General features: G+C 50.0%; 1 protein-coding gene across 2 annotated transcripts; it reads left to right on the forward strand.

The window, feature by feature from the left end:
* Nucleotides 1-2,968: 2,968 nt before the first annotated feature.
* LOC127587439 (pro-interleukin-16-like) lies at nt 2,969-26,065 on the forward strand. Of its 2 annotated transcripts, none has more exons than XM_052045761.1 (7): nt 2,969-3,104; nt 9,194-10,250; nt 14,023-14,206; nt 19,099-19,200; nt 20,954-21,200; nt 22,269-22,394; nt 23,070-26,065. In XM_052045761.1, the coding sequence occupies exons 2-7, from the start codon at nt 9,430-9,432 to the stop codon at nt 23,249-23,251; spliced, it is 1,662 nt and encodes a 553-aa protein (XP_051901721.1). In that variant the 5' UTR covers nt 2,969-3,104; nt 9,194-9,429; the 3' UTR covers nt 23,252-26,065. The 2 variants fall into 2 exon arrangements, with proteins under 2 accessions (XP_051901721.1, XP_051901720.1); XM_052045760.1 differs by lacking the exon at nt 2,969-3,104 and adding an exon at nt 3,519-3,590.
* Nucleotides 26,066-26,703: the final 638 nt, after the last annotated feature.

Here is a 26,703-nt window from a genome sequence, read left to right on the forward strand (position 1 = left end):
GTGGATTTACCCTCATAGTGTTGCTATACTGAAGTTGTGATCAGCATTGTGCAGGCTCAAAAACCAAATTGTTTCAGCTGTTCCTGAACCTGGTGGTGTAGGACATTAGGCTTCTGTACCTCCTGCCCGATGGTAGCTGCGAGAAGTTGGCATGGCCCGGATGGTGGGGATCTTTGATGATGGATGTTGCCTTCCTGAGGCAGCGCCTCCTGTAGATACTCCTGATGGTAGGGAGGGATGTGCCCGTGATGTATTGGGCTGGGTCCACGACTCTGCAGCTTCTTGCGTTCCTGTGCATTCAAATTGCTGTATCAGACCACGATGCAACCAGTCAGGGCACTTTCAATAGTACAAACCCTCAGGATAATGATGTTAGGGGACTCAGCGATGGTAGACATTGAATGTCATGGGCAGATGGTTAGACTCTCATAGGAGATGATCATTGGTTGGTACTTCAGTGCCACAAATGTTACTTGCCATTTATCATCCCATGTCTAAATGTTCTCTTGGTCTTACTGCATGCTGACGTGGGCTGTTTTCTTTACTGACGAACTGTGAATGGAATTGAACATTGTGCAATCATCAGCGAACATTCCACTTCTGATCTTATGATGGAAGGAAGCTCACTGATGAAACATCTGGTGAAGGTTGGGCCTTGGACACTGCCCAGAGTAATGTGCTGGAGCTGGGATGATTGACCTCCAAGAACCATCTTCCTTTGTGCAAAGTACAACTCCAACCATTGGAGTGTTTGCCCTTTGAAGCCCATTGACCAGTTTTACCAGGACCACTCTGTCAAGTTCTGCCCTGGTGCCAAGGACAATCACTCTCACCTCAACTTTGCTGTCCAGCTTGTTGATCTATGTTTGGATCAAGACTGTGATAGAGTCTGGAGCCAAGTAGTCCCGGTGAAACCCTAACTGGGACACAGTGAATATGTTACCGGTGAGTAAGTGCCACTTGATAGCCCTGTCTATGACACCGTCCATCACTTTGACAGTCGCCTACCAGAACACCAAGGGTTAAGTTACTGCGAGAGGTTACACAAAAACTAGGATAAGATCTATCTTTTTTATTAGTCATATGTACATCGAAACACACAGTGAAATGCATCTTTTGCGTAGAGTGTTCTGGGGGCAGCCTGCAAATGTCGCCATGCTACCGGCGCCAACATTGCATGCGCACAGCTTCCGTGGATTCTCTGTGATTTAGCAAGTTAAAGAGGTGATTTTATTCAGCTTTATAAGGTATTCTGGACAGCGAAAGGGGGAATTGGAGAGAGACTTTTGGAGCTGGTCTGTGAATCTGTGACTGCGAGGCAGAACCTAAAAATCAGGATTTGGGCTTCAGGAGGGAAGTTCAGAGATGGTGGGGAATTTTGGAACTCTCTTCTCCAAATTAACTTTTGCACCAGTGATTGGCAGGTTTTTGTTAACCAAGTGGTCATTATGACGTTGCTGGCTTTAAGGGGACATTTGATTTGTGGGTCCACATCTGCTCCTGTGAGCATTCAGTCCACATCCAACCAAACTCCTCCATCCCACTGGAGAATTGGACCAGAGAGAAGAACTGAGAGTAAAGGGATATTAGTGAAGTTGAGTCGAGTTTATTGTCATGTGCACAAGTACAGTGCGGTACATGTGCAACAGAAAACCTTGCTTGCAGCAGCATCACAGGCACATAGGTACAGACAACAACACAACATAAATTATACAAGACAGTGAAGAAAAAAGACTGTACAAAAACATTGGTGCAAGACAAAACACAATCAAAGGCAAGACCATGGTAGTGTGAGAGGTGTTCCGTTGCTGATGTAGGGTTAGGGTTGTGTAGGTTGGTTCAAGAACCTGATGGTTGTAGGAAAGTAGCTGTTCCTGAGCCTGGTGGTTCCTCATGGTGGTAGCAAGAAGAGGGCATGTCCTGGATGGTGGGGATCCTTGATGATAGATGCTGCTTTCTTGAGGCAGCGCCTCATGTAGATTCTTTTATGTAGATGCCTGTGATGAACCAAGCTGTGTCTACTACTACTCTGCAGCCTCTTGCATTCCTGGAATTGCGTGCATTAAAATTGCCATACCAGGCCATGATGGAACCATTCGGGATACTTTCTGCAGTGCATCTGTGGAAGTTTGTTGGGATATTTAGTGCATTCTGAACCTCTTTAACCTTCTAAGAAAGTAGAGGTGTTGGCTTGACTTCTTCGTGATTGCATCTATGTGTTAGGCCCAGGACAGGTCACCTGAGATGTTAGTGCCCAGGAATCTGAAGCTGCTGACTCTCTCCAGAAAAGATTTATGAGGATGTTGCCAGGACTGGAGGGTTTAAGTTATAGGGAGAGGTTGGCCAGGCTAGGTCTTTATTCCTTGGAATGTAGGAGAATGAGGGGCGACCTTATAGAAGTGTTTAAAATTAAGGGAGGCATAGATAAGATGGACAGTAACAGTCTTTTCCCCAGGGTAGGGGAGTGCAAAACTAGGGGGCAGAGGTTTAGGGTGAGAGGGGAGAGATTTAAAAGGGACCTGAGGGGCAACTTCACACAGAGGGTGGTGAGTATATGGAACGACCTGCCAGAGGAAGTGGTTGAGGCAGGTACAATAGTATCAATTAAGAAGCACTTGGATAGGTACCTGGAAGGGTGGGGCCTGGTATGGGCTGAACGCAGGAAATTGGGACTAGCTGGGTGGGCACTGTGGTCAGCATGGACTGGTTGGGCTGAAGGGCCTATATATCTGCTGTATTGCTCTATGACCCTACCTCCGACCCACCAATGAGAACTGGCATGTAGTCTCCCAAATTCCCCTTTCTGAACTCAGTGAAATAAGTGGCAAAAAACCCCCTGAGCTGTGGCAACACTCTGCAGATTTATGAAGCTGTCTGTGTGTCAGAAAGAGGAAGCCCTTGGTCTGTAGCACCGAAGCCTTTGTTTGTTTCCGTCATTGATTCTGTACGTCATCTGGTGCAGAATCTTCCGCCGCAGTTTCACTGCCATTGGTTGAACGGAGAAGTCGGTGGCTGTAGACGGTTCCGAGGACATCATTCAAATCCGTTCACCCTGGACTGCAGAGGGCTTCGTCACTGCCAGGCCTTGTGGACCAGTGTTTAAGGTAACCACTTGCAAACTGGGGGGCCATCTCACCCTAACCAAGCAACAAGGAGTAAAGGTCACGAGCAGGGATTGTAGGCCACAAGGTATAAGGAAACGCTTGCAAAAGAGGAAGCCGATTGAGGGGGATGTGTGTTGTATCGACAGTTTTTATTGCTAAACGTTTGGACTTCACATAGATCTTCAGTGAGGTAGATTTAAGAGGAGTTTGGGTAAATGTCATTTAGACAACACCCACTTGGTTAATCTTCTCGAGGTGCATTGTCAGGTGGGAATTGAAGCAGACATGAGAGACTGCAGATGGAGGAACTCAGCGGGTCGAGCAGCCTCTGTGGGAGGAGAGGGATTGTCGACGTTTTGGGTCGAAACCCTGCATCAGGACTGAGAGTGGAGAAAGAGGCCCACTCCAGAAGTTCAAGGAGCTCCCTAAAGGAGGATGGAGAGGTGTGGGGTGGAGAATCTGGAGCTCTGTAGCGATGGAAGTCTGGTATGCTTGGGGGGAATTGGAGGAACACTGAGATTTTGGAAGGTTGGCCTGATTAAATGGCAGGACAGGGCCAAGAGGCTGAGTATCTTTGTGCTGTTAATTCAGAGAGGGCCAAATCCATGGTGGGGTTTGAAAAGGAGGGTGAGAGTTCGAAAATTGAGGTGCTGCTTTCCTGAGTGAAGGAGACCTTGAGTTCGGAGAGTAGAACTGTGCAAGAGTTGACCTTTGGTAATTAGTGTATTGTTGTCACATGCACCGAGATACAGTGGAAAAACTTTGTTTTGCATGCCATCCAGACAGATCATTCCAAAACATAAGTACTTTGAGGTAGTACAAAGGGAAAAGCAATAACAGAATGTAGAATATAGTGTTAAAGTTACAGAGAAAGTGCAGTGCAGGAGACAAACAAAGTGCAAGGGCCACGACAAGGTGGATTGGGAGATCTCTATCACACAAGAGTTCTGCTCAAGAGTCAACAGTGGGATAGAAGCTGGTCCGGAGCCTAGTGGCGTGTGTTTTCAAGCTTTTGTATCTTCTACCCGATGGGAGGGGGGAGGAGAGAATGTGTGGGGTGGGAGGGGCCCTTGATTATGTTGGCTGCTTTCCCGAGGCAGCGGTAAGTGTGGATGGAGTCAAGGGAGGGGAGGCTGGTTTGATGGAGGGAGGAGAGGAGAATGAAGGAATCGAGCGGTGGCATCAAGGCTGGGACACCGGTGGATCTACAGTTAATGGGAGCTTTTAGGGCTCGTTAGTGGTGTACCCCAATGTTCGGACCACAATGAAGAAATTTGTCAATGAGGCACAAGTCAGCAGTAACAACAACGGAAAATGCTGGACATACTCAGCAGGTCAGGCAGGATCAACGGAGAGAGAAACCGAGTTTTAACATTTCAGGTCCAATATTTTGTTTCTATTTCAGATTTCCAGCATCTGCAGGATTTTGAAAATTTTTTTAGTGTGGTTAACAGTCAGGAGGCCAGTCAGTGGGTTCCAGACAGGACTGATCAAGTGGGCATATAAGCAACAGAGGAGCATTGGAATCAAAGCCAGAGCCGTCCATTCATCCACTTGGGCTCAAGATATCTTTATTAGTCACATGTACATCGAAACACACAGTGAAATGCATCTTTTGCGTAGAGAGTTCTGGGGGCAGCCTGCAAGTGTCGCCACGCTTCCAGCGCCAAAATAGCATGCCCACAACTTCCTAACCCGTACGTCTTTGGAATGTGGGAGGAAACCGGAGCACCCGGAGGAAACCCACGCAGACACGGGGAGAGCGTACAAACTCCTTACAGACAGCGGCCGGAATTGAACCCGGGTCGCTGGCGCTGTAAAGCGTTACGCTAACCGCTACACGGACCTACCTTAGTGCCACCTTCCTTCACAAACCTCAAATACTAGAGGGACACAAGTACCAGAGGGCATGCATTCAAAGTGAGCAGGGGAAAGTTTAAAGCAGATGTGCAGGGCAAGTTTTTTTTACACAGAGAGCAGCAGGCTCCTGGAACAGGCTGTTGGAGGAAGTGGTGGAAGCTGGTACGATAATGGCGTCCAAGAGGCTTTTAGACACATGAATGTGCAGGGAATGGAGGGATATGGATCACGTGCAGGCAGGAAAGATGTAGTTTGATTCTGCATTGTGTTCGGCACAGACATTGTGGGCCGAAGGGCCTGTTCCTGTGCACTCAACCCTTAACATCTAAAAATCGAATTTTAAATGACATGGAGAATGTGAGGTAATGCTTTTGGGGAGTACCTGTGGGGTGAGGGAATTCATGATAAATAGGAAGATATTGAGGTGTGGAGGAGCAGGAGGAGACTGTCCCCCTATCATTGGTATTGGTTTATTATTATCACTTGTACCGAGGTACAGTGAAAAGCTTGTCTTACAAACCGATTGTACAGGTCAATTCATTACACAGTGCAGTTACATTGAGTCAGTACAGAGTGCATTGAGGTAGTACCGGTGAAAACAACAACAGTATAGAGTAAAGTGTCGCAGCTACAGAGAAAGTGCAGTGCAATAAGGTGCAAGGTCACAACAAGGTAGATCGTGAGGTCAGAGTCCATCTCATCGTATAAGGGAACCGTTCAATAGTCTTATCACAGTGGGGTAGAAGCTGTCCTTAAGTCTGGTGGTACGTGCCCTCAGGCTCCTGTATCTTCTACCCGATGGGAGAGAAGAGAGAATGACCCGGGTGGGTGGGGTCTTTGATTATGCTGGCTGCTTCACCAAGACAGCGAGAGGTAAAGACAGTCCAAGGAGGGGAGGCTGGACCCGAAATGTTGACCACCTGCTTTTCTCCACGGATGCTGCCTGGCCTGCTGAGTTCCTCCAGCATCATCGTGTTTTTCATCTAGATTCCAGCATCTGCAGTCCTTTGTTTCTCTGTCCCCCATATGACCTTAGTTGGCCTGAAGCCAATGGTCAGGGCACTAGGGGAGGATATGTGATGTTTTGCTGTGGCTGAACATGGTTTAGAGAAGATTGGTTGTTACTGTAGGCACCCCCTGACTCTCTGGTTCAGAGGGAAGGCGAGACCCTGCCCCATTCCCATTAACTCCACCCCTTCTCCCCTTGTGCACAGCATCCCACAACCTGGGGTTGAGAATGGAGACTCTCTCAGCTCCAAGACTCACCTGCTCACACACCACGATCAGAGTCTGTGCCACGCTGAATGAGACCAGATTGAGAGGGGATCTTGCAGAGGCACAAGTTGGAGACGGATTGACCGAGAGGCTGCGTCCTCAGGGTGAAAAGCACAGTCCAGCATAGGTGGACAGAGATGAGGAGAAATTTCTTCACTCAGGTGTGGATCTTTGGAATACTCTACTCCAGAGAGCTATGAAGGGTAACGTTAAAAAAACAAAAATACCAAAATGCTCAGCAGGTCAGGCAGCATCTATGGAAAGAGAAACATGTTTTGGGTCAGAGACCCTTCGGTAGTACTGAAGGATGATTCAACATCTCATATTCTGCTTACACCCCAATTGAATTTTCCAATCTCAGGCAGCCCACACCCCTGGTGTTCCTCTCCCACACTCACCTCTCCAACTAGTTTTCTCCTCTTTGTTCACCTCCATCATCCCCTCCCCATCTGGTTCTACCTATCACTTACCATCTTCTATCCCACCCCTCCCTTGTAATTGGGTTATTATTGTCACATGTACAGTGAAAAGCTTTTGTTTGCGTGCCATTCCAGACAGAGTATTCTGTATATAACTACGTCAAGGTAGTACAAAAGGAAAAAGAAACAGAATGCAGTATATAGTGTTAGTTACAGAGAGAGTGCAGTGCAGGTAGACAAATAAAGTGCAAGGGCCATGACAAGGTACATGAAGAGATCGAGAGATTTGTACTGCTACACACTAGCAATGTTTCCTCTTCCCTCTCAGTCCCTGCTGCAGGTCTCGACCTGAAACTTCGACATTCATATTTTGCCTCCACAGATGCCGCTTGGCCCTCTAAGTTCTTCAGGCTCTGTTTTTTTGATGACTCTTGGGTTGTTTTGTGACGATTGGTTGAGCAGGTTGGGTCTACACATTGAAGAATAAGATGTGATTAGGTTTATTATCACTGAGTTATATGATGTGAAATTTGTTTTGCAGGAGCAGTACAGTGCAAAGATATAAGAAGTACTATAAATTACAAAAATAAAATAAATAGTGCAAAAAAAAAGAATGAGGTAGTGCTCATGGACCGTTCAGAGGGTGGAGGGGAAGAAGCTGTTCCTAAGTCATTGAGTGTGGGTCTTCAGGCTCTTGTACCTCCTCCCCGATGGTAGTAACGAGAAGCGGGCATGTCCCGGATGCTGAGGGTCCTTAGTGATGGATGCTGCCTTCTTGAGGCACCGCCTATTGAAGATGTCCTCGATGGTGGGGAGGGTTGTGCCCGTGGTGGAGCTGGCTGAGTCTACAACCCTCTGCAGCCTCTTGCAATCCTGTGCATTGGAGCCTCCATACCAGGCAGTGATGCAACCAGTCAGAATGCTCTTCACCGTACATCTATAGAAATTTGCAAGAGTCTTTGGTGTGATAGTGAAATACGAGATTCTCAGGCGGCTTGTTAGGGTGGATGCTGACAGGATGTTTTCCCTAGTGTGTGGAACTAGGGAAATAAAGGTCACCCATTTCAGATGGAGATGGGGAGCAATTTCTCCTCCTGGAACTTGGTAAGTTTTTGGAATTCTATATCCCAAAGGGTGTGGGGATGCTGCAGTCATCGAACATATGGCGGAAGGGATTTGTGGTTCATTGGGAGTCAAGAGTTACGGGCATCATACAGGAAAGTGAAGCCAAGATCAGATCAGCTGGAACAGTGGCAAGCTAATGGAGTTGCTTCCTCGCAGTGCTAGGGACCTGGGTTCCATCGTGACCTTGGGTGCTGTCTCCGTGGAATTTGCATGTTCTGCCTGTGACCGCGTGGGTTTCCCCCGGGTGCTCCAGTTTCCTCTCATGTCCCGAGGACGTGTTAATTGGCCACTGTAAACTGCCCCTAGTGTGGAATCTGGGGAGAGTTGATGGGAATGTGGGGAGAATATACAACTGTGATTAACGTGGGATTTAGTGTAAATGGGTGGTTGACGGTTGGTGTGGACTTGGTGAGCCCGTTTCTGTTCTCTATCTCTCCGTAACTACAGCCAACGAACAGCAGAGCTGAATGGCCGACTGCTATTTCTTAAGTTCTCAGGCCATTGTAATCCAACCTCAATGCCTCAGCAGAGGTAGTCAGTGTGGCTGCTTCTCACCACCTCTTGTTTTTGTCTGTGTGCACTTCTTTGAGTCCCCCTTGATCTCCCAATGTTATTTCTTTGGTATTGGTTTATTATTGTCACTTGTACTGAGGTACAGTGAAAAACGTGTCTGGCAAACTGATCATACAGGTCAATTCATTACACAGTGCAGTTACATTGAGTTAGTACAGAGTGCATTGGTGTAGTACAGGTAAAAACAATAACAGTACAGAGTAAAGTGTCATAGCTACAGAGAAAGTGCAGTGCAATAAGGTGCAAGGTCACAACAAGGCAGATCGTGAGGTCAGAGTCCATATCGTATAAGGGAACCGTTCAATAGTCTTATCACAGTGGGGTAGAAGCTGTCCTTAAGTCTGGTGGTACATGCCCTCAGGCTCCTGTATCTTCTACCTGATGGGAGAGGAGAGAAGAGAGAATGTCCCAGGTGGGTGGGGTCTTTGATTATGCCGGCTGCTTCACCAAGACAATGAGAGGTAAAGACAGAGTCCAAGGAGGGGAGGCTAGTGCGCTGGGCTGTGTCCACAACTCTGCAGTTTCTTGTGGTCCTGGGCAGAGCAGTTGCCGTACGAAGCCGTGATACATCCAGATAGGATGCTTTCTATGGTGTGTTAGTAAAAGTTGGTGAGAGTCAAAGGGGACAAACCAAATTTCTTTAGCCTCCTGAGGAAGCTGAGGCGCTGGTGAGCTTTCTTGTCTGTGGCATCTATGCAACTTGACCAGGACGGGCTGTTGGTGATGTTGATGAAGCTCTCAACCCTCTCGACCTCAGCACCGTTGATGTACACAGGTGCACATGTACACCACCCCCTTTCCTGAAGTCAATGACCAGCTCTTTTGTTTAATTTGCAGGCCAGCGTTTCCATACCAGCTTCCAACAATCCGAGGAGCGGGCTTTCAATGGATACGGTTGGGGATGGAGCTGGATTGCTTTGAGAACTGAGCCTAGCTTCCATCCTAGCTTGGAGGATATCCTGAAGGGGAGTCACAGTTGACACCAAAGAGTAGAAAAAGGTCCAGAGCTCCTTCGGTGGTGGTTCTACCAAGATCTCACCAGGACATCGTGCCCCAACTTCTGCTCCAAACTCATGGAACCCAAGCGTGGCTGGTCCTGCCCGAGCACCAAACCATCTTCATGGGACTCCAAAGCCAAGGTCTGCCCCACAGACAGCGGGGCAGAGGTCCCGGGGCAGGAGAGGAGGCCGTGGAGCTCCTCGTCGTCGTCCGGGGCAGCGGGAGGCGGGGAGGGCCCGAGGAAGATGAGCTGCCATGAGGTGGGGACGGCCTGGCAGCCGAGGGCCGGCCACCGCCGCTCCGCCAGCCTGTGCGCCTCGGAGTTCTGGCGGGCGCTGGAGCGGGGCGGGGGCGGGGGCGAGGGCCAGCAGCGGGGCAAGGGGCCGAGCGGCGCCGGGTTGGCCGAGAGCATCAGGCGGAGGTGCGCGAGCTTCGCGCGGCCGCGCGCCGGGGAAAAGGCGGGAACGGAGGCGGCGGGCGGCGGCGGCGTCGACGGCGGCCGCCCGGCGGCCAAGCGGCAGCCCGAGTGTTGGAAGTCGCTGGTGCTGCAGAAGATCCAGTCGTTCGAGCAGATGGTGAAGCAGCGGTGCGGCGGGAAGGGCGAGCAGCAGCAGCCGGGAAGACCCGAGCCCCAGGCTCCTCAGGGGCCTCCCTCACCCGGTCGGTGGGTGGACGAGCCGCCTGGCCTCACGGCGCCGGGGGCCGGAGACGGCAGGTCAAGCCCCGAGGCCGGGTCCCGGCCCCGGCCGCCGGAGGGAAGCCCCGAGGCTGAGGCCGAGGCCGAGCCCCCGCCGTCGCCCGTCCCCCGCTCCGACGACGAGGCCTCGCTGTCCGACGAGTCGGTGCTGACGGTGCAGAGCGACGTGAGCCAGCTGGACAGGAGCTATTCCATCAGGTGAGGCTTCCCGCCGGGAGGCCTCCAGCCACTCGGCCCCTCTCCCGCCGTGGCGGATCCCGACCCCCGCCTGTGCCCCGGTTTCCCTCCTCCGTCCCAAACACATGCGGGGTCATAGAATCATAAAACAGTACAGCACAATACAGGCCCTTCGGCCCACAATGTTGTGCCGACCTTTAAACCTCGCCTAAGACTATCTAACCCCTTCCTCCCACTTATCCCTCTATTTTAAATTCCTCCATATGCTTATCTAGTCATCTCTTGAATTTGACCAACGTACCTGCCTCCACCACCGCCCCAGGCAGCGTATTCCATGCCCCCACCACTCTCTGGGGGAAAAACCTTCCTCCGATATCTCCCTTGAAATCTCCCTTGAACTTCCCACCCATTACTTTAAAGCCATGCCCTCTTGTATTGAGCATTGGTGCCCTGGGAAAGAGGCGCTGGCTGTCCACTCTATCTATTCCTCTTAACATTTTATACGCCTCTATCGTGTCTCCTCTCATCCTCCTCCTCTCCAAAGAGTAAAGCCCTAGCTCCCTTAGTCTCTCCTCATAATGCATACTCTCTAAACCAGGCAGCATCCTGGTAAATCTCCTCTGCACCCTTTCCAACGCTTCCACATCCTTCCTATAATGAGGCGACCAGAACTGAACACAGTGCTCTAAGTGTGGTCTCGCCAGAGTTTTGAGGAGCTACATCATTACCTCGCGGCTCTTAAACTTGATCCCACGACTCATGAAAGCTAAAATCCCATAAGCTCTCTTAACTACCCTATCCACCTGTGAGGCAACTTTCAGGGATCTGTGGATATGAACAGTGGGTTATTTCTCGGGGAGAGGGGTAGAATCTGGGGGGTGGGGAGCAGATGGGAATGCAAGGGGAATAAAATAGGGACTGGTGTAAATGGCTAGCATGGACTCAATGGGCTGAAGGGCTTGTTTTCGTGCTGGATCCTTCTGTGACTCCATAACTTCCACACTTTCTACCTCGTTGCACTACCCCTTGATCCTCTAACATCTAATTTGATTACGGTAGGAAAATCGGTGGTTGATGGGTAGCACTGACTCGATGGACCGAAGGGCTTGTACCTGTCCTGTACATCTTCATAACTTCTATCTTGTCGCACTATCCCTTGATTCTTTAATACTTAATTTGATTAAAGTAGGAAAGTGGTTAGCACAGGTGCAATGGGCAGAAGGGCCTGTTTTCGTGCTGCTTTCCCTTTATGACTTCATAACTTCAGCCTCCTTGAACAATCCCTTGATCCTCTACTACGTAATGCGATTAGTGTAAATGGGTGATGGCTAGCACGGACTATGGGCTGAAGGACCTGTTTCCAAGCTGTACCTCTCAATAACTTCTACCCTTTTGCCATTTTCCTGCACTATCCCTCATTTCCATAATCTAAGATTCTCTGTACTCAGTGACTGAGCCTCTGAGGTAGAGAATTCCAAAGATTTTCCACCACCTGGGTCAAGAAACTTCTCGCCTCTGTCCTGAATGGCCAGCCCATTATTTTGAGACTGTGACCCCTGGTTCTAGACAGCCAGGACAGGGAAACTTCTTCAACTCTGTCAAGCCCCATAAGAATCCAATGAGATCATCTCTCATTCTGCTAAACATTGGCCTTGATTGCTTAACCTCTCCTCAAGGTCACCATCTCTGGACTCCATCTGGTGAACCTTCATAGCACTCCCTCTGTCACAAGTATAGGTCGGGAGACCACTTTAAAAGTTGCCTCCCATTGACTCTAAGTGTAAGTGTGTCCTTCCTCTGAACTTGCACCCATGGTGATCTCCAACCATCTCTGGAGAGCACCACCCCTCCCGCAGTGTGGTGCTCCCTCCTCGCCTTCCTGCGGCAGTGTGTGCGCTCCCTCAGCACCGCACTTGGATTTTTGTGCTGAGCCCAAGTATCTGGAATGGGTCTCGAACCCATGGCCTTCTGTGAGAGAGCACCCTGTCTAACAGCTGCCACTGTGGGGACAGACCTCTCCACACCCTGAGTTGCTTCCACCATTTGCAGGGAATGTGACCGATCTGTGCCTCACACTCTCTCCCCACCTTCTCCCAATCCCTCAATCCCAGGTGAACAACAACCCCCAAATCCCAAATTTAAAATAACAACTCACGTGGCATTGACTCTGTGGGAATTCTAAAGTTCTACATTCTTGAAACCCAGGCTCCAATCTTTGGATTCTGCCTATTTTTTCCTATTCACCCTATTGGTTAGCTTTTATATCAAAAACTTTAATCAAATCACCTCTTCAGCAGATAACTTGGATTCCCCCCAGTTTGTGTGTAACCTCTCCCTGTGACTTTACCCAGTAAGTTGAATTTGGTAAAAATCCACTCCTCTGCTGCCAAAGGTAATATATCCTCCCTCAGCCTTCGTACCCAGAAATGGTGAATGTGAAGGGATGGTGTAGATGGAACTTTATTCTCCATCTAATCTGTGCTGTCTCTCTGTGACAGTGTGTGACAGGGTAGAATAGCGGGAGCTTCACTCTGTCTAACCTGTGCTCTGGGTGTGTGTAATGGAACATTGCCAAGGGAGCTTCACTCTGTGTCTAACCTGTGCTCTTTTTTCTTCCTTTTCCAAAGGTGGTTCATTCAGTGATTACAGTACAATATTATAGTACTTCACGATACACACGATTTACAGTTCAAATTATAATATGGTCATCTCTATCCAGAACGCACTTGAGCCCCTGTGGCACTTACGGGTCCTGGAAATTCCCCCACTGTACCGTAGATACTGCATGCTCCTCCTCCGGGGACACATGGACGTGAGCACGACCTTGGAAGAGGGGCAGGCAATCAGCTCGACAGCCAGCCACCTGGCCCCACAAATGGCCACCTTGGCCAGGCCCAGGAGCAAACCAACCAGGAGATCCCCCGACCGACCCACCCCCCTCGTACCGGGTGACCGAACTCAAATAGACGCTGCAATCTCTCACACTCTGCGTATGCGTGATACACCGTTTCCTTCTGGCTGCAGAAATGACAGGCGGCTGGGGAGATGCACACTATTTACAGTTTCAAATTATAACAGGGTCATCACTATCCAGAATGCATTCGAGCCCCTTTGATGCCCACCCGATCCCAGAAATCCCCCATTGTACCCGTGGATACTGCGTGCACCTTCTCCAGGGAGACACGGGCACGGACGTAACCCCCGAAGAGGGGCAGGCAATTGGCTTGGGCAGAACCCTTGACTGCCCACCGACTAGACCTGTGATTGGCCACCTTGGCCATTCCCAGGAGTGAACTGACCAGGAGATTCCCCCGACTGACCCACCCACCCTTCGCACCGGGTGACCGAAGATCAGGAGCGTGGGGCTGAAGTGCAACCACAACCTGAGGAGCAGCCCCCTTCAGATACTCAAATAGAGGCTGCAACCTCTCACACTCCATATAAATACATGATACACCATCTCCTCTGACCGCAGAAAAGACAGGTTGCTGGGGAGTCTGTAAACAGACTTAAGGATTTGTTACGTGGTACTGCTCTGTGCAACACTTTCCACCTATAAAGGGGGAGGATTCCCACGTAAAGAGTCCTCCGCTGGGGACCTACCTCACTGCCAGATCTAACCCTGGGAGTGCGTGACGGGACAGTGTAGAGGGAGCTTCACTGAGTGTAATTAATAAATTGGTTGTAAGTCATTTTGGGGTGTGAGGTCCTGAGGAATCAGAGTCTGATGGTGTTGAGGGTTAATCTGTGCCTGATGGGAATGGGTGTGTTTGACGAGTACGTCTGTGTGCAGCCTGGTAGAGCTTCGAGAGTGCGGCTTGGAGCCCCATGACGATCTACGGAGAGATGAGCGACTGGACCACTCCGCCTCGCTGGCCTCCAACATGTCGTCCATGTCCGTGGTCTCGCTCATCCCAGCCGACGAGCTCGACCGACTGCTGGAGGAGGTCAGCTGCCTGGAGGAGGAGACGTTGCAGGTATGTTCCGGACCCTCTGCCCGAGCCGGGATAGACTGTTTCCCTCTTCTTCCCAAACTGGTGTGGGTTGGAATCACTCGCCTCTCCCACCCCTCTATGTTTAGGAATGTCGGGCAGTTGTCTGGGAACAAAAGGGCCTCTTCTCTTCCTAAATTGTTGAGACCATTCAGCCCATCAAATCTCTACAGGCTCTTTGTAGAACAACTACATCAGCCTCTTCCCCAAATCCTTCCCCATATCCCAGCAAGGGTGGTGGGTATATGGATCAAGTTACCAGAAGAAGCAAAGACATTTAGACAGGTACATAGATAGGAAAGATTCAGAGGGAACAACACGCAATCTGCTGGAGGAACTCAGCAGGTCGAGCAACATCTGTGGGAGGTAAGGAATTGTTGACACTTTGGGTTGAAACCTTGCAGGGTTGACCAGATAACCTTGTTTACAACTTATCCCCATGTTTACCCCGTTTTACCCTATCAGACACAAGCCCCTCCCTGCAGCTTAACAAGCTTTCTTTCTCCCCCTTTCCAGTTTCGACGAAGGCCTTCAACCTGAAAGGTTAACTCTATTTCTCTTCTCATTGACGTGGCCTGACCTGCTGAGTATTCCTAGCATTTTCTATTTTTTATTACTACTTAGACAACTTGAAATGGGGTAAAGGAGCAAAGGGGAGTAGCTAAGCAGGTTAATTAATAATGCAGTGTTGAGGGAGCGCCACACTGTCGGCCCATGAGTGCTGTAGAAAAGGCTGAACATATGCAACCACGGTCGTTCAGAAGTGCTGAAAGGATATGTATCTTGACCTCCTCCTGAGGTCCCCACCACGACAGAAGCCATTCTCCAGCCAATTCGACTCGCTCCATGTGCCATTAAAAAAGGGTTGAGTGCACTCTGTACAGCAAAGGCTACGGGACCAGATAACATCCCAGCTGCAGCACTGAAGACCTGCACTCCAGAACCAGCTGTGCCTCCAGCCAACCTGTTCCAGTACAGTTGCAACACTGGCATCTACAGAGTAGATGTGGCTAAGTTGTTTCCCCTGGTGGGTGAGTCCAGGACAAGAGGGCACAATTTTAGTATTAGAGGGTACCCATTGAAAACACAGATGAGAAGAAATTTCTTTAGCCAGAGGGTCGTGGGTTTATGGAATTCTTTGCCACATACAGCTGTGGAGGCCCGATCATTGGGGGTGTTTAAGGACGAGATTGATAGGTATCTAATTAGCCAGGGTATCAAAGGATATGGGGAAAAGGCAGGGAATTGGGGCTAGATGGGAGAATAGTTTAGCTCATGGTGAAGCGGCGGAGCAGGCTCGATGGGCCGAATGACCTACTTCTGCTCCTTTGTCTTGTAAGCTACCCAACACTTATCCCGTTCACCAAAGGCAGGGTAAATCCAATCTGGCTAATTACTGCAAAATCAGTTGGTCACAAGCAAAGTCAAAGAAGGTAGCGTTGACAGTGATATCAGGCAGTAGTTATTCAGCATCGACCTGCTCACCGATGCCCAGTTTGGGTTTCGTCAGGACAGCTTGGCTGCAGACCTTGAACCAAACCTGGACCAACAAACTGAACTCCAGAGGTAAGGTGAGAGAGACAGACCCTGACTGAGTGTGGCATGCAGGAACCCTGGTTAAACTGAAGTCAATGGACATCAAAGGAGAAACACTCCAATGGTTGGAGTCGCATCTCGCACAAAAGGTGGTTGTGATTGTTGGAGGTCAATCATCACAGGAGTTCCTCAGGGCCGTGTTCAGGGCCCAACCATCTTCAGCTGCTTCATCAATGACTTCTGTCGTAAGGTCAGAGGTGGGGATATTCACTGATGATTGCACAATGTTCAATTCCATTTGCAACTCCTCAGCAAATGAGGCAACTCATGCCTGCCTGCAGCAAGACCCAGACAACATTCGGATACGGGCTGATAATAACAAGTGACGTCTGCTCCACGTAAGTTCCAGACGTTGACCATCTCCAACAAGAGATTCAGTGGGGTTACTATCACTGAATCCCCACCATCAATATCCTGGGAATTAATTGGCCATAAATTCAGCTGGGTCAGCCACATAAACATTGTGACCACAAGAGCAGGTCAGAAGCTGCAGCAAATGTCTCTTGACACCCTAAGGCCTTTTCACCATCTTCAAGTCACAAGTCGGGAGTGTGGTGGAACACTCTCTGCTTGCCTGAGTCAGTGCAACTCCATCAACTCTCAGGAAGCTCGACGCCAGGATAAAGCAGCCCGGTCAATCAGCACCCCATCCACCCCCACTGAACACTCCCTCCCTCCTCCACCAGTGCACATGGCTACAGTATGCACCGTCTACGAATCGCCCAGGCTACTCTGGCATCTCCCAAACCCACAACCTCTACCACCAAGGGCAGCATGCCCAGGGGAACCCCACCACCTGCAGGTTCCCCACCACCATCCCGACTTGGCCATTCTTTCACCGTCGCTGGGTCTAAATCCCGGAACTCCTTCCCTGACAGCACTGTGGGAGCACCTTCACCACGCGGACTGCAGCGGTTCAAGAAGGTGGCTCACACCCCCCCCCCCCCCCACTTTTTCAGGACGAGCAATTACAGATGGACAACAAATGCTGGTCCTAACAACATAGGGGAAAGAATGGTTTAAAAAAAAATTGCTCAAGCTGTGTTAAACCCACATAAAATGTTGGTCTGGCCGCAAAGAATGCTTGTTGTAGACTTCTTGCAAAAGGGATATTGAGACACACGAGGAGGTGCCAAAACAGAAGAGATTTACTGCAGTGTTGCCGCAACTGGGAGGCCCTTAGTGTTGGGAAAGAGGATAAGATTCCCCCTTTTTTTGCCTCCAGTGGGGAACCCTCTTCCTCAAAGAACAAGAAAATAGTTGCGGGAGTGGGCCGCTTGGCCCCTCGAGCCTGCCCCACTGTTCAATATGATCTAACCCAGGCCTCAGCTCTTCTTTGCCAGAGCCCTCAATCCCCCTTCCTGATCTTTCAAAAATTTATCTACCTTGTAAAGATCCAGTCTCCACAACGCTCTAGAGAATCCCAGAGATTCACTGCCCTCCGTGAGAAGAAACTTACAAGTACCTCGGTTTTAAGTGACCTGCCCCTTATTGTGAAACCGTCCCCTTGTTCCAGACTCTCCCACTGCAGGTCCTCCCGTTACGGCAGGGTTCTGTTCCTCTGAACTGTTCGTAACCCGGACAGGGTCGCAAGTTGGAAATGCGGTGGCCAACTGAGTCTCCAGGTGGTAGAAGATACCTGCAGCAGCTGGCAAATCCATCCCGCCAGTCTCCCAAACGCTCGTTCGTATGTACAGGTTGTTCATAAATTGGGTGTTCGTAAGCTGGGGAGGACCTGTAGTAGAAACATTTCGATGTTTACCCCTTCTTGACTGCTCAGGATCAAAGGGTGTTGGAAGGAGAGTCTTTGAATACCTTTTAAGGATCTTCAGCCTCTAGTCTGGGGAAATGGATTACACTTTTACTCTAAAGGCAAAAAAAACTGCATATTCTGGAAACCAGAAAACATACTCGGCAGGTTAGGCAGCAAACAGAGCTAACGTCTTAAGTCATAGAACATAGAACATTACAGGTCCTTCGGCCCACAATGTTGTGCCGACATTTTATCCTGCTGTAAGATCTATCTAACCCTTCCCTCCCACATTGCCCCCCATTTCTCTATCATTCATGTGTCTATCGAAGCGTCTCTTAAATGTTCCTAATGTATCTGCCCCCACAACCTCTGCTGACAGTGTGTTCCACGCACCCACCGCTCTCTGTGTAAAAAAAAATTTACCCCTGTCATCCCCTTATACATTGCTCAAATCACCTTAAAATTATGCCCCCTCGTGTTGAAAATCAGCAACCTTTCATCAGAACTAGGGGAAGTTAGAAATACAGGCTATGAGGGGACAGGAGAGAATGGGGAAGGAACGCGAAAAGGTGGAAGGCAGGTTTTTAATTTTTTGATGTAACACAATAATATAATAAATTTTTCCAGTGAACCAGGTGAGTTTCAAGGAAGTTTGGGGAATGGGACCCCTGGCGAGTTAAAGGGTGTGTGGGAAACGGAGCCCTGGCAAGTCTGAAGAGAGCATGGGGAATGGGGCCCCGGTGAAATTACCAGTGGAAAAGAGAAGGAAAAGACTGAGTGCAGGAAGTGTGCAATACATGGCTGGAGCTGTTGATGTCCTGAAATCGTTGAACTCAGTGTTGAGTCTGGAAGCCTGTAATGTGCCCAGTCTGGTGCTGTTTCTTGAGCTTGAGTTGGAACAGTGTAGGAGGCTGAAGCTGGAAAGATTAGAGTAGGTTAGACTGGAATCTCGGAGTCACCTGTGCAGACTGAGCAGAGGTCTTCGCAAGGCAGATTCCCAATCTGAGTTTGGTCTCCCAGTGGCAGAGCAAAGCACAGTGAGCAGGGAATGCAGCGTGCTAAATTGGAAGAAATTCAAGTAAGTCATGGGAATGTTATCAAACAAAAATTAACACAGCTGTATCAGGAAGTACTGTCTCGGAAACCTGAAGCTTATCAGAGGGGGAAGTTTAGGAAGTGTCTCGAGGACAGAGAGGCAAAAGGTTTTAGGAAGAGATTTCCAGAGCTTGGGATCCAGGCAGCTGAAGGCATGGCTGCCAAGAGTGGAGAGACAGAAATTGGGCAATGTTTGAGAGCCTGGAATTGGAGGAAGGCAGAGATGTGGAAGGTAGAAGAGGTGGGGACTGGCAGGGACGTGGGAAACAAGACTACAAGGAGGATTTTCTAATGAGAACTTGGTTGTGGAGGTCGTGAGCGGGGTGGGTCATTGGAGGGGACTCAGTGTGGGTTTACATTTGTCTTTCTGTAGGGGCAAGTCAGCGGTGAGTGAAAACCACAGCGTAACAACCTCTCTCTCTTTGGTTCCCAGTTTCCAGAAGAGATCCAAGTGGTGGTCCTTCACAAGGAGGAGGGGGCAGGGCTGGGCTTTAGCATCGCAGGGGGAGCAGACCACGAGAACAAGATGGTAACCGTAAGTGCGAGCACATGCATTTCTGTAGCCATGCGGCCAATCATGGAAAGGAATTGGGTGACATTGGGTCAGTAGTGCCGAGATAAGAGACCAGCCACAATCTTGTTGAATGCCAGGGCAGGCATGAGGGGCCAAATGGCCTACTCGTGTTTCTGTTCTTTTGCTCTGATGCAGTAAATGTGAAGTACAACAGGATCCCACAGACACCAAGGTAATGGCCTACAGCACGTTCTGGTTGAGGGATACTGGAGAAATCGCTACCCCCTCCCCCACCTCTTCATCCTGTCACGGTTGTGGGAATCGCTATTGTCCACCTCGGTTTAATGTTTCTTCAGACCGAAGGACCTTCCACGACACTCCCTCCTCGCCGCCCTCCCACAGTATGGTGCTCACCCTCGCCGCCCCTTTTTTTTAATAATAAACGTTTATTCCCTAAAAGCAGTACAAAAGACAACCAGTGTCAATACACCACATCTAGTACAGAAAAGAGAAACTACGCAACGACATACTACGGTAGAGAATGCAAACTAATACTAACGAAACACACACGCGACGCTACACCCGTTAACGCGACACGGGACACTTCAAATAAGAATCGCGTTCGTACCGTCCACGACACACGCGATCCCCTGAGGGGCCCACCGAGCGCGGAACTCGGCTAGGGTGCCCGCGGAAACCGCGTGCTCCCTCTCTAAACGCACCCGCGCACGCACGTAAGTGTGGAAGACGGGCAGGCAGGCCGACCTGCCGGGACCCTCGGCCGCCCGCCGACGCGTCCCGTGGATGGCCAGCTTGGCCAGGCCCAGCAGGAGACCCACCAGGAGATCCACCGCGCGCCTCTCCCCGCGCCGCACCGGGTGCCCGTAGACCAACAGCGCCGGGCTGAAGTGCAACCAGAACTTCAGCAGCAGCCCCCGCAGATACTCGAAGAGGGGCTGCAACCTCTCGCACTCCGCGTATGCGTGGTACACCGTCTCCTCCCGGCCGCAGAAGTGACAGGCAGCCGGGGTGTCGCTGAACCGGCTCAAGAATCGGTTGCACGGCACAGCCCGGTGCAACACCCTCCACCCCAGGTCCCCGATGTACAGCGGGAGGACTCCCGCGTAGAGAAACCCCCACCGGGGACCGTCCTCGCCGGCAAGACAGACCGCCACAGCGTGTCTGGCCGGCAGACCAGGGCGAGGAAGTGAAAGGTGTGCAGGAGCAGCCCGCCCTCGCCGCCCCTCCCACAGTATGGCGCTCCCTCCTCACCACCCCTCCCGTGGTGTGGCACTCACCCTCGCCACCCCTCCCGCAGCACGGTGCTCCCTCCTCACTGCCCCTCCCACAGTGCAGTGCTCCCACCTCGCCGCCCCTCCTACAGCGTGACACTGCCTCCTCGGTACCCCTCCCACAGTGCAATGCTCCCTCCTTGCTGCCCCTCCTGCAGCATGGCACTCCCTCCTCCACACTCCTCCCTCAGCGCAGCGCTCCCTCCTCGCCACCCCTCCCGCGGCGTGGCGCTCCCTGCTCTCCACCCCTCCCGCGGCATGGCACTCCCACCTCACCACCTCTCCCGTGGTGTGGCGCTCACTCTCGCCACCCCTCCCACAGCCCAGTGCTCCCTCCTCACTGCCCCTCCTGCAGTGGGTGTGACTGAGTTGATACAGAGCCAATGGCATGGGCTCTCCTGGAGAGCAAACAGCACCCCCTTTGTAATGCTCGGAGCGATGCCCTCTCTCCCTCTGTAAGACCTTCTGCTCTCCCTTGTCAGGCCCACAAGGTGTTCCCACACGGTCTGGCTGCCCAAGAGGGGACCATTGACCAGGGAGACGAGATTCTGTCCATCAATGGATATTCCCTCAAGGGTGTCACCCACAGCGAGGCTCTCTCCCACCTCCACAAGGCTCGACCTCAGAAACAAGCTATTGTTGTGGTCCGGAAGGTGGCCAAGGCAGAGAAGGCAGCCATTCACAAGAGCAGCAGTGCCAACAACATGCCACAAGGTGGCCAGGTATCAGGTAAGGACTCCTTTTCTCTCCCAAAGGGCAGAGGTGTTGGTGGTGAACTGTTACACTGCTGGGGGTTGGTTCCCAAGGAGGATCTCCAAATTGGGACAACGTGTGGGAATTAGGTCCCAAGGAGTTACATTGTGCCTTAGGACAGAATTGGTATTAGTTTATTATTGTCACTTGTTCCGAGGCACAGTGAAAAGCTTCTCTTGCATATCGATCACTACACAGTGCAGTTACATTGAGTTAGTTTGGGAGCTGGGCGTTTTGAATGATCTCTATGTATTGACACAGTATTTGGGAGCTGGTTCCCTAAGAAGGTAGAACCATAGAAACCATAGAACCATAGAAAAACTACAGCACAGAAAACAGGCCATTCGGCCCTTCTAGTCTGTGCCGAAACATTATTCGGCTAGTCCCATTTCCCTACCCCCAGCCCACACCCCTCCAGACCTCTCTCGTCCATGTATCTATCCAATTTAATAGAACACAATGTGTTGGAACAATTTTTAGGGATATGAATCCTAAGGGGGAATCTCTGTGTCGGGGCAGTATTTCTCTCTTTACAATATTTTTATTGAATTCATGGAAAAAAAATAGAGTACATGCATCAAGAAAGAGAATAAAAATACTACTGAATACGTTGTATTAAATTGTACTTAAATTACAATACTCTAAATTAATAATCACATATAGTAGTTAGTTAACAAAGGAAGAAAACACTGAAATATTTTGCTATAAAAAAAACTACTCCCACTACCAAAACCCGAAGCTGTTAGATGGAAAAAACAAGGAAAAACTTTTAAAAACCTAACTGTGTCAGCCAATATCTGCATTTTAGTCCCCAAATCAGAGATTTTGAAAATAATTCAAAAAAGGTCCCCACAGGGTTTGAAAGTCTAGGTTAGCTTCAAAAACTGAACAGTGAATCGGGGCAGTATTCGGGGAGCTTGTTCCCATGAGCATCACCGAGTTGGGACAGTATTTGGGGAGCTGGTTCCCAGGAGGGTCGCTGTGTGTCAGGACAGTATTTGGGGAGCTGCCCTCTGGGCTTTGACTGGTATCTTCTTCCCACAGAGAGTTTGGGAGAGTGCATCACAGTGGAGCTGGTGAAAAACAGTGCCGGCCTAGGCTTCAGCCTGGATGGGGGAAAGGGCTCCAGTCAGGGGGACCGACCCCTCACTATCAAGAAGGTTTTCCAAGGTAGGAAGGGAATATCCTCAATAGTGGGACTCTGTGCAGCGGTGTACAAGAAGCCTTGCACACTATATGTGGTGAGAGCCAAAGGCTGGTGTCTAACCCTCCCGTCCTAGCTTCTGGAGGGAATGCCCACTGCCCAACAGTGTGAGTGTTGGTCTACTTGGGCAGACCCGCCTCTCTGTCTGACCCCACCTCCCTGCCCCCCTGTCCCTACCCCACTCTCCATCCCACCTTTGACCACTTTTTTGCTTCCTCCTCCTATCGCATTCCATCCATCTTCCCTTCCTTTCTTCCTTACTTCCTCTCCATCTCTGACCCCGCCTCTTTCCTCTCTCTTCCCCGATCCCCCTTCCCTTTTTCCCTCCCTTTCAACACGTACACTACCTCCATCCCTTCCTCTCCTCCCTCACTCCTTCCTCCCCTCTCTCGTTCCCCCCTTCCGTCTCTTTTATTTCCCCCTCTCTCCCTCCATCCTTGCACGCACAGCTTCCAGCTCATTCTCCACACCTCGGTATTGCCAGAGATAGAGAGCCGTCGGGATTCCCCTTCCCGAGTAAATCCACCACCAATACCCCCACAGTCTCCATAGCCAGTTGCCTCTCTGGGCTCCTCAACACTCATTCCTGGAGCCAAGGGAAAAAGAGATGGAATTCTTTATCCTGGGCACCTCTTTTCCAGGTGGGGTAGCTGAACTCACCGGCATGATCCAGCCTGGAGACCAGCTGCTGTGGGTTAATGGAGAAGACTGTCACAACCGCACTTGTTACGAAGCTTGGAATCTGATCAAATCGCAGCCAGCGGGCCCAGTTAGGCTGGTAATCCGGAAGAACCGAGACGGAGTAACCGGGGAGCCGGTATAGCGGGGTTTTGGATTCTGCCCTGGGGGAGCAAGGGTAACCCCCTGCCTTGACAGACAGGACAGCTTTAGCAGATCTTGGTGACATCTCCGCAAATCAGGGACTGTGACAATTTCAGCCCAGCAGAAACTCGAGTGTCCAGCGAAATGCTGACATTTATCCCAAGATGGGATCATCACACAGGTGGAAAGGACAGCCCTCCACAGCTGTCACAAGCTCCAGTCACATGTGGAGTCGCACCTGCCCTCGGCTCTGGAGAGAGAGAGAGAGAGACAGCTGGGGTTAAGTCCCAATTAATTCATGAAGTGAGGATGTGTGTTCCCTCAAAGGTTCTAACGCGAGTTGGACCTGTGAAGAATGTATATTGTTTTCATCAGAAAATTAAAGACTTTATTTCTTTAAACCAGAAAACTATGCAAAGACAGACTGCAATTAGCATCACTCCAGTAAATTCACTCCTGATTGTACACGAACTAGAACCTCCAATATCAAACAAGATATGTTCCCTGTACGTTCTCCCTAAGGATGCCCCTTGACTAAGGGTGATCTGCATCACCAGCTCCTGGCTCTTGGAATGAGTTAGTCAGCAATATTTGGCTGGTTTCCAGTGCATCATGGAGGTCTCTTCAACCTCTTCCAGCTGTAAAAGGCATGGGTGCATATCCCCAGGAGCAACCTGCAGAGTCACAGTGCAGCAGGTGGAGCTCATAGCTCCAGCAACCCGGGTTTGATCCTGACCCTCCGGCACTGTGTGTGTGTGTGTGTGTGTGTGTGTGTAGTTTGCATGTTCTCCCTGCAACTGCATGGGTTTCCCCTGGCTGCTCTAGTTTCCTCCCACATCCCAAAGACATTGTTGGTAGGTTAATTGGCTGCTGTAACTTGCCCCTTAGTGGAGGTAACACAGCAAAAGGACAGTACAGCACAATACAGGCCCTTCGGCCCACAATACTGTGCCGACCTTTAAACCTCGCCCAAGACTATCTAACCCCTTCCTCCCACATATCCCTCTCTTTTAAATTCCTCCATATGCTTATCTAGCAATCTCTTGAATTTGACCAATGTACCTGCCTCCACCGCCACCCCAGGCCGCGCATTCCATGCTCCAACTACTCTCTAGGTAAAAACCTTCCCCTGATATCTCCCTTGAACTTCCCACCCATTACTTTAAAGCCATGCCCAAGCCAGAAGCAAAGGGGAGAACAAGGCATGTGAAAGAGAAGTTGTTACACGGGACTGGAACTGCTGGGAGCTGGCATGGATCTGATGGGCTAAATGTTCTCCTGTGTTATAAATAAGTCCTTTACGTGCTAATGGAGATGAACCCAATCACTGAAGTAGGCACTCCTTTGAATTGTACTGGTGTACAAAGTTCCTGTAGCCCTGTGAATTATTCAGTTATCCACACGCTGGGGGCAACTTACAGCAGCTAATTAACCCACCGACCTGCAAGTCTTTGCGACGTGGGAGGAAACCCACACAGTTACAGGGACACTCATTGGGCTGAATGGCCTAGCTCTGCTCCAATATCTTATGGGCAGCATGCAATCTCCACACAGCACTGGAGGTCAGGATCGAACCCAGGTTCCTGTGAATTATTCCCTCTCCAGTGTTGATTTGAATGCACTGACTGACTTCCATCGTTGTAGGTTTTTTTTGCATCCTCTATATCCATCTTAGTGTAGTTGTCCGCGGAACTTTATAAGTGTGTTCAATCAAGGTTTGATACAGGTTTAGTATAAATCTATTTTTAATTCTATCCCTCCAGAAATAAACCCTAGTGCTTGGTTTGCAGTTATCAAGGCAACTTTTAGTTGGTGTATTAATACTTCAAAATGTCGTACTTCTTCCATCCCACCTATACTCCCACCTTCCAAGTAATAAGTGACCTCCCCATTCTTCCTATCAGAACGTACAACCTGGTATTTGTCTGCGATTGAAGGTCTGCAAGTTAGAACCAGAGTGGTGCAGAAGGTAGAACTACTGCCAGGTTCAATTCTGATCTCTGGTGCTATCTCTGCGGAGTTTTAATGTTCTTCCTGTGACTGCATTGGTCCACTGGTTTCCCAAAGAAGGTCGGTAGGTTAATTGGCTGTTGTAAATTGCCCCTGGGTTGAGGGGAATGTGGGGAGAATAATATTGGATTAGTGTAAATTGGCGTGGCTGTGGTGAAGGATGCTGTATGACTGCATTTCACCATATATTAGTATCTTCCTATAAACTCTGGAGGCGAGCTGTCAGTAAATCTGACTGGGAATTCAGGAGAAATTTCTCTAACCAGAGGTGGGGGTGGATGGAGTCGAATCAATAGGTTTTTGAGGAAGGGAGCGATTGTGCCATCTGCTGGTGATTAGGAGGCCCACCGTTCTGGATACAACAAGAGAGGAACAAGTCAGAAGGTAATTGATGCAACACGCACAAAATGCTGGAGGAATTCAGCAGGTCAGGCAGCATCAATGGAGAGAAATAAACAGTCGATGTTTCGGGTCAAGACCCGGAATTAGTTTATTATTGTCAAGTACTGAGATGCTGTGAAAAACTTTGTTTTGCGTGCCATCCATTCAGATCATTCCAAATGTAAGTACATCAAGGTAATATAAAGGGAAAAGCAATAACAGAATGCAGACTATAGTGTTATAGTTACAGAGAAAGTGTAGTGCAGGTGGACAATAAGGTGCAAGGGCTATGATAAGGTAAATTGAGAGATCAAGACTTTATTGTAGAGGAGGTCAGTTCATATAACCGCAGGATAGAAGCTGTACTTGAGTCTGTAGTATGTGCTTTCAAGCTTTTCTATCTTCCACGACGGGAGAGGGGAGAAGAGAGAATGACTGGGGTGGGAGGGGTCCTTGATTATGTTGGTTGCTTTCCCAAGGCTGCAGGAAGTGTAGATGGGGTCAGTGGAGGGGAGGCTGGTTTGTGTGATGGACTGGGCTGTGTCCACAGCCCTCTGCAATTTCTTGTAGTCTTAAGCAGAGCAGTTGCCGTACCAAGCTGTGATGCATCCAGATAGGATGCTTTATACGGCGCATCTGCAAAATTGAAGATGGGGTGTCAAATGGGAGATGGCTGAGTGTCCAAAAATATATTGATTGCAGCATTGAATCCACTCAACATGAGCACCCACAGCTCCAGGGGACAAATTCCTCAGTTTCACAGTCCTCTAAGTGAATGTCCTGAAGGCCTTCTCCAGTGACTCTGCATGCTGTTCTTGACTTTTCATTCTCTCAGCATCCCCCACCACCAATTGACAATTCGTTAGCCCATTACACCCCCCGCCCCCCCCCCCAACACAGATACTGCTCGACCCACTGAGTTCCTCTGGCAGTTTGTGTCTTGCTCCAGATTCCAGCATCTGCATACTCTTCATGTCTCTCCCCCCCCCCCCCCCCCACTGTCCATTCCTTAAGAGATTTAAGTTAAGTTCAAGTTTATTGTCATAGGCATGCATACCTGGG

The sequence above is a fragment of the Pristis pectinata genome, chromosome 40 (assembly GCF_009764475.1).
Source record: "Pristis pectinata isolate sPriPec2 chromosome 40, sPriPec2.1.pri, whole genome shotgun sequence".
Taxonomy (NCBI): domain Eukaryota; kingdom Metazoa; phylum Chordata; class Chondrichthyes; order Rhinopristiformes; family Pristidae; genus Pristis; species Pristis pectinata.

Coding starts and splice junctions, on each gene's coding strand:
- LOC127587439 (XM_052045761.1), top strand. CDS start 9,430: ATGGAACCCAAGCGTGGCTGGTCCTGCCCGAGCACCAAACCATCTTCA. Junction 14,207..19,098: donor TGGAGGAGGAGACGTTGCAG/GTATGTTCCGGA, acceptor TTTGGTTCCCAG/TTTCCAGAAGAGATCCAAGT. Junction 19,201..20,953: donor ACGAGAACAAGATGGTAACC/GTAAGTGCGAGC, acceptor CTCCCTTGTCAG/GCCCACAAGGTGTTCCCACA.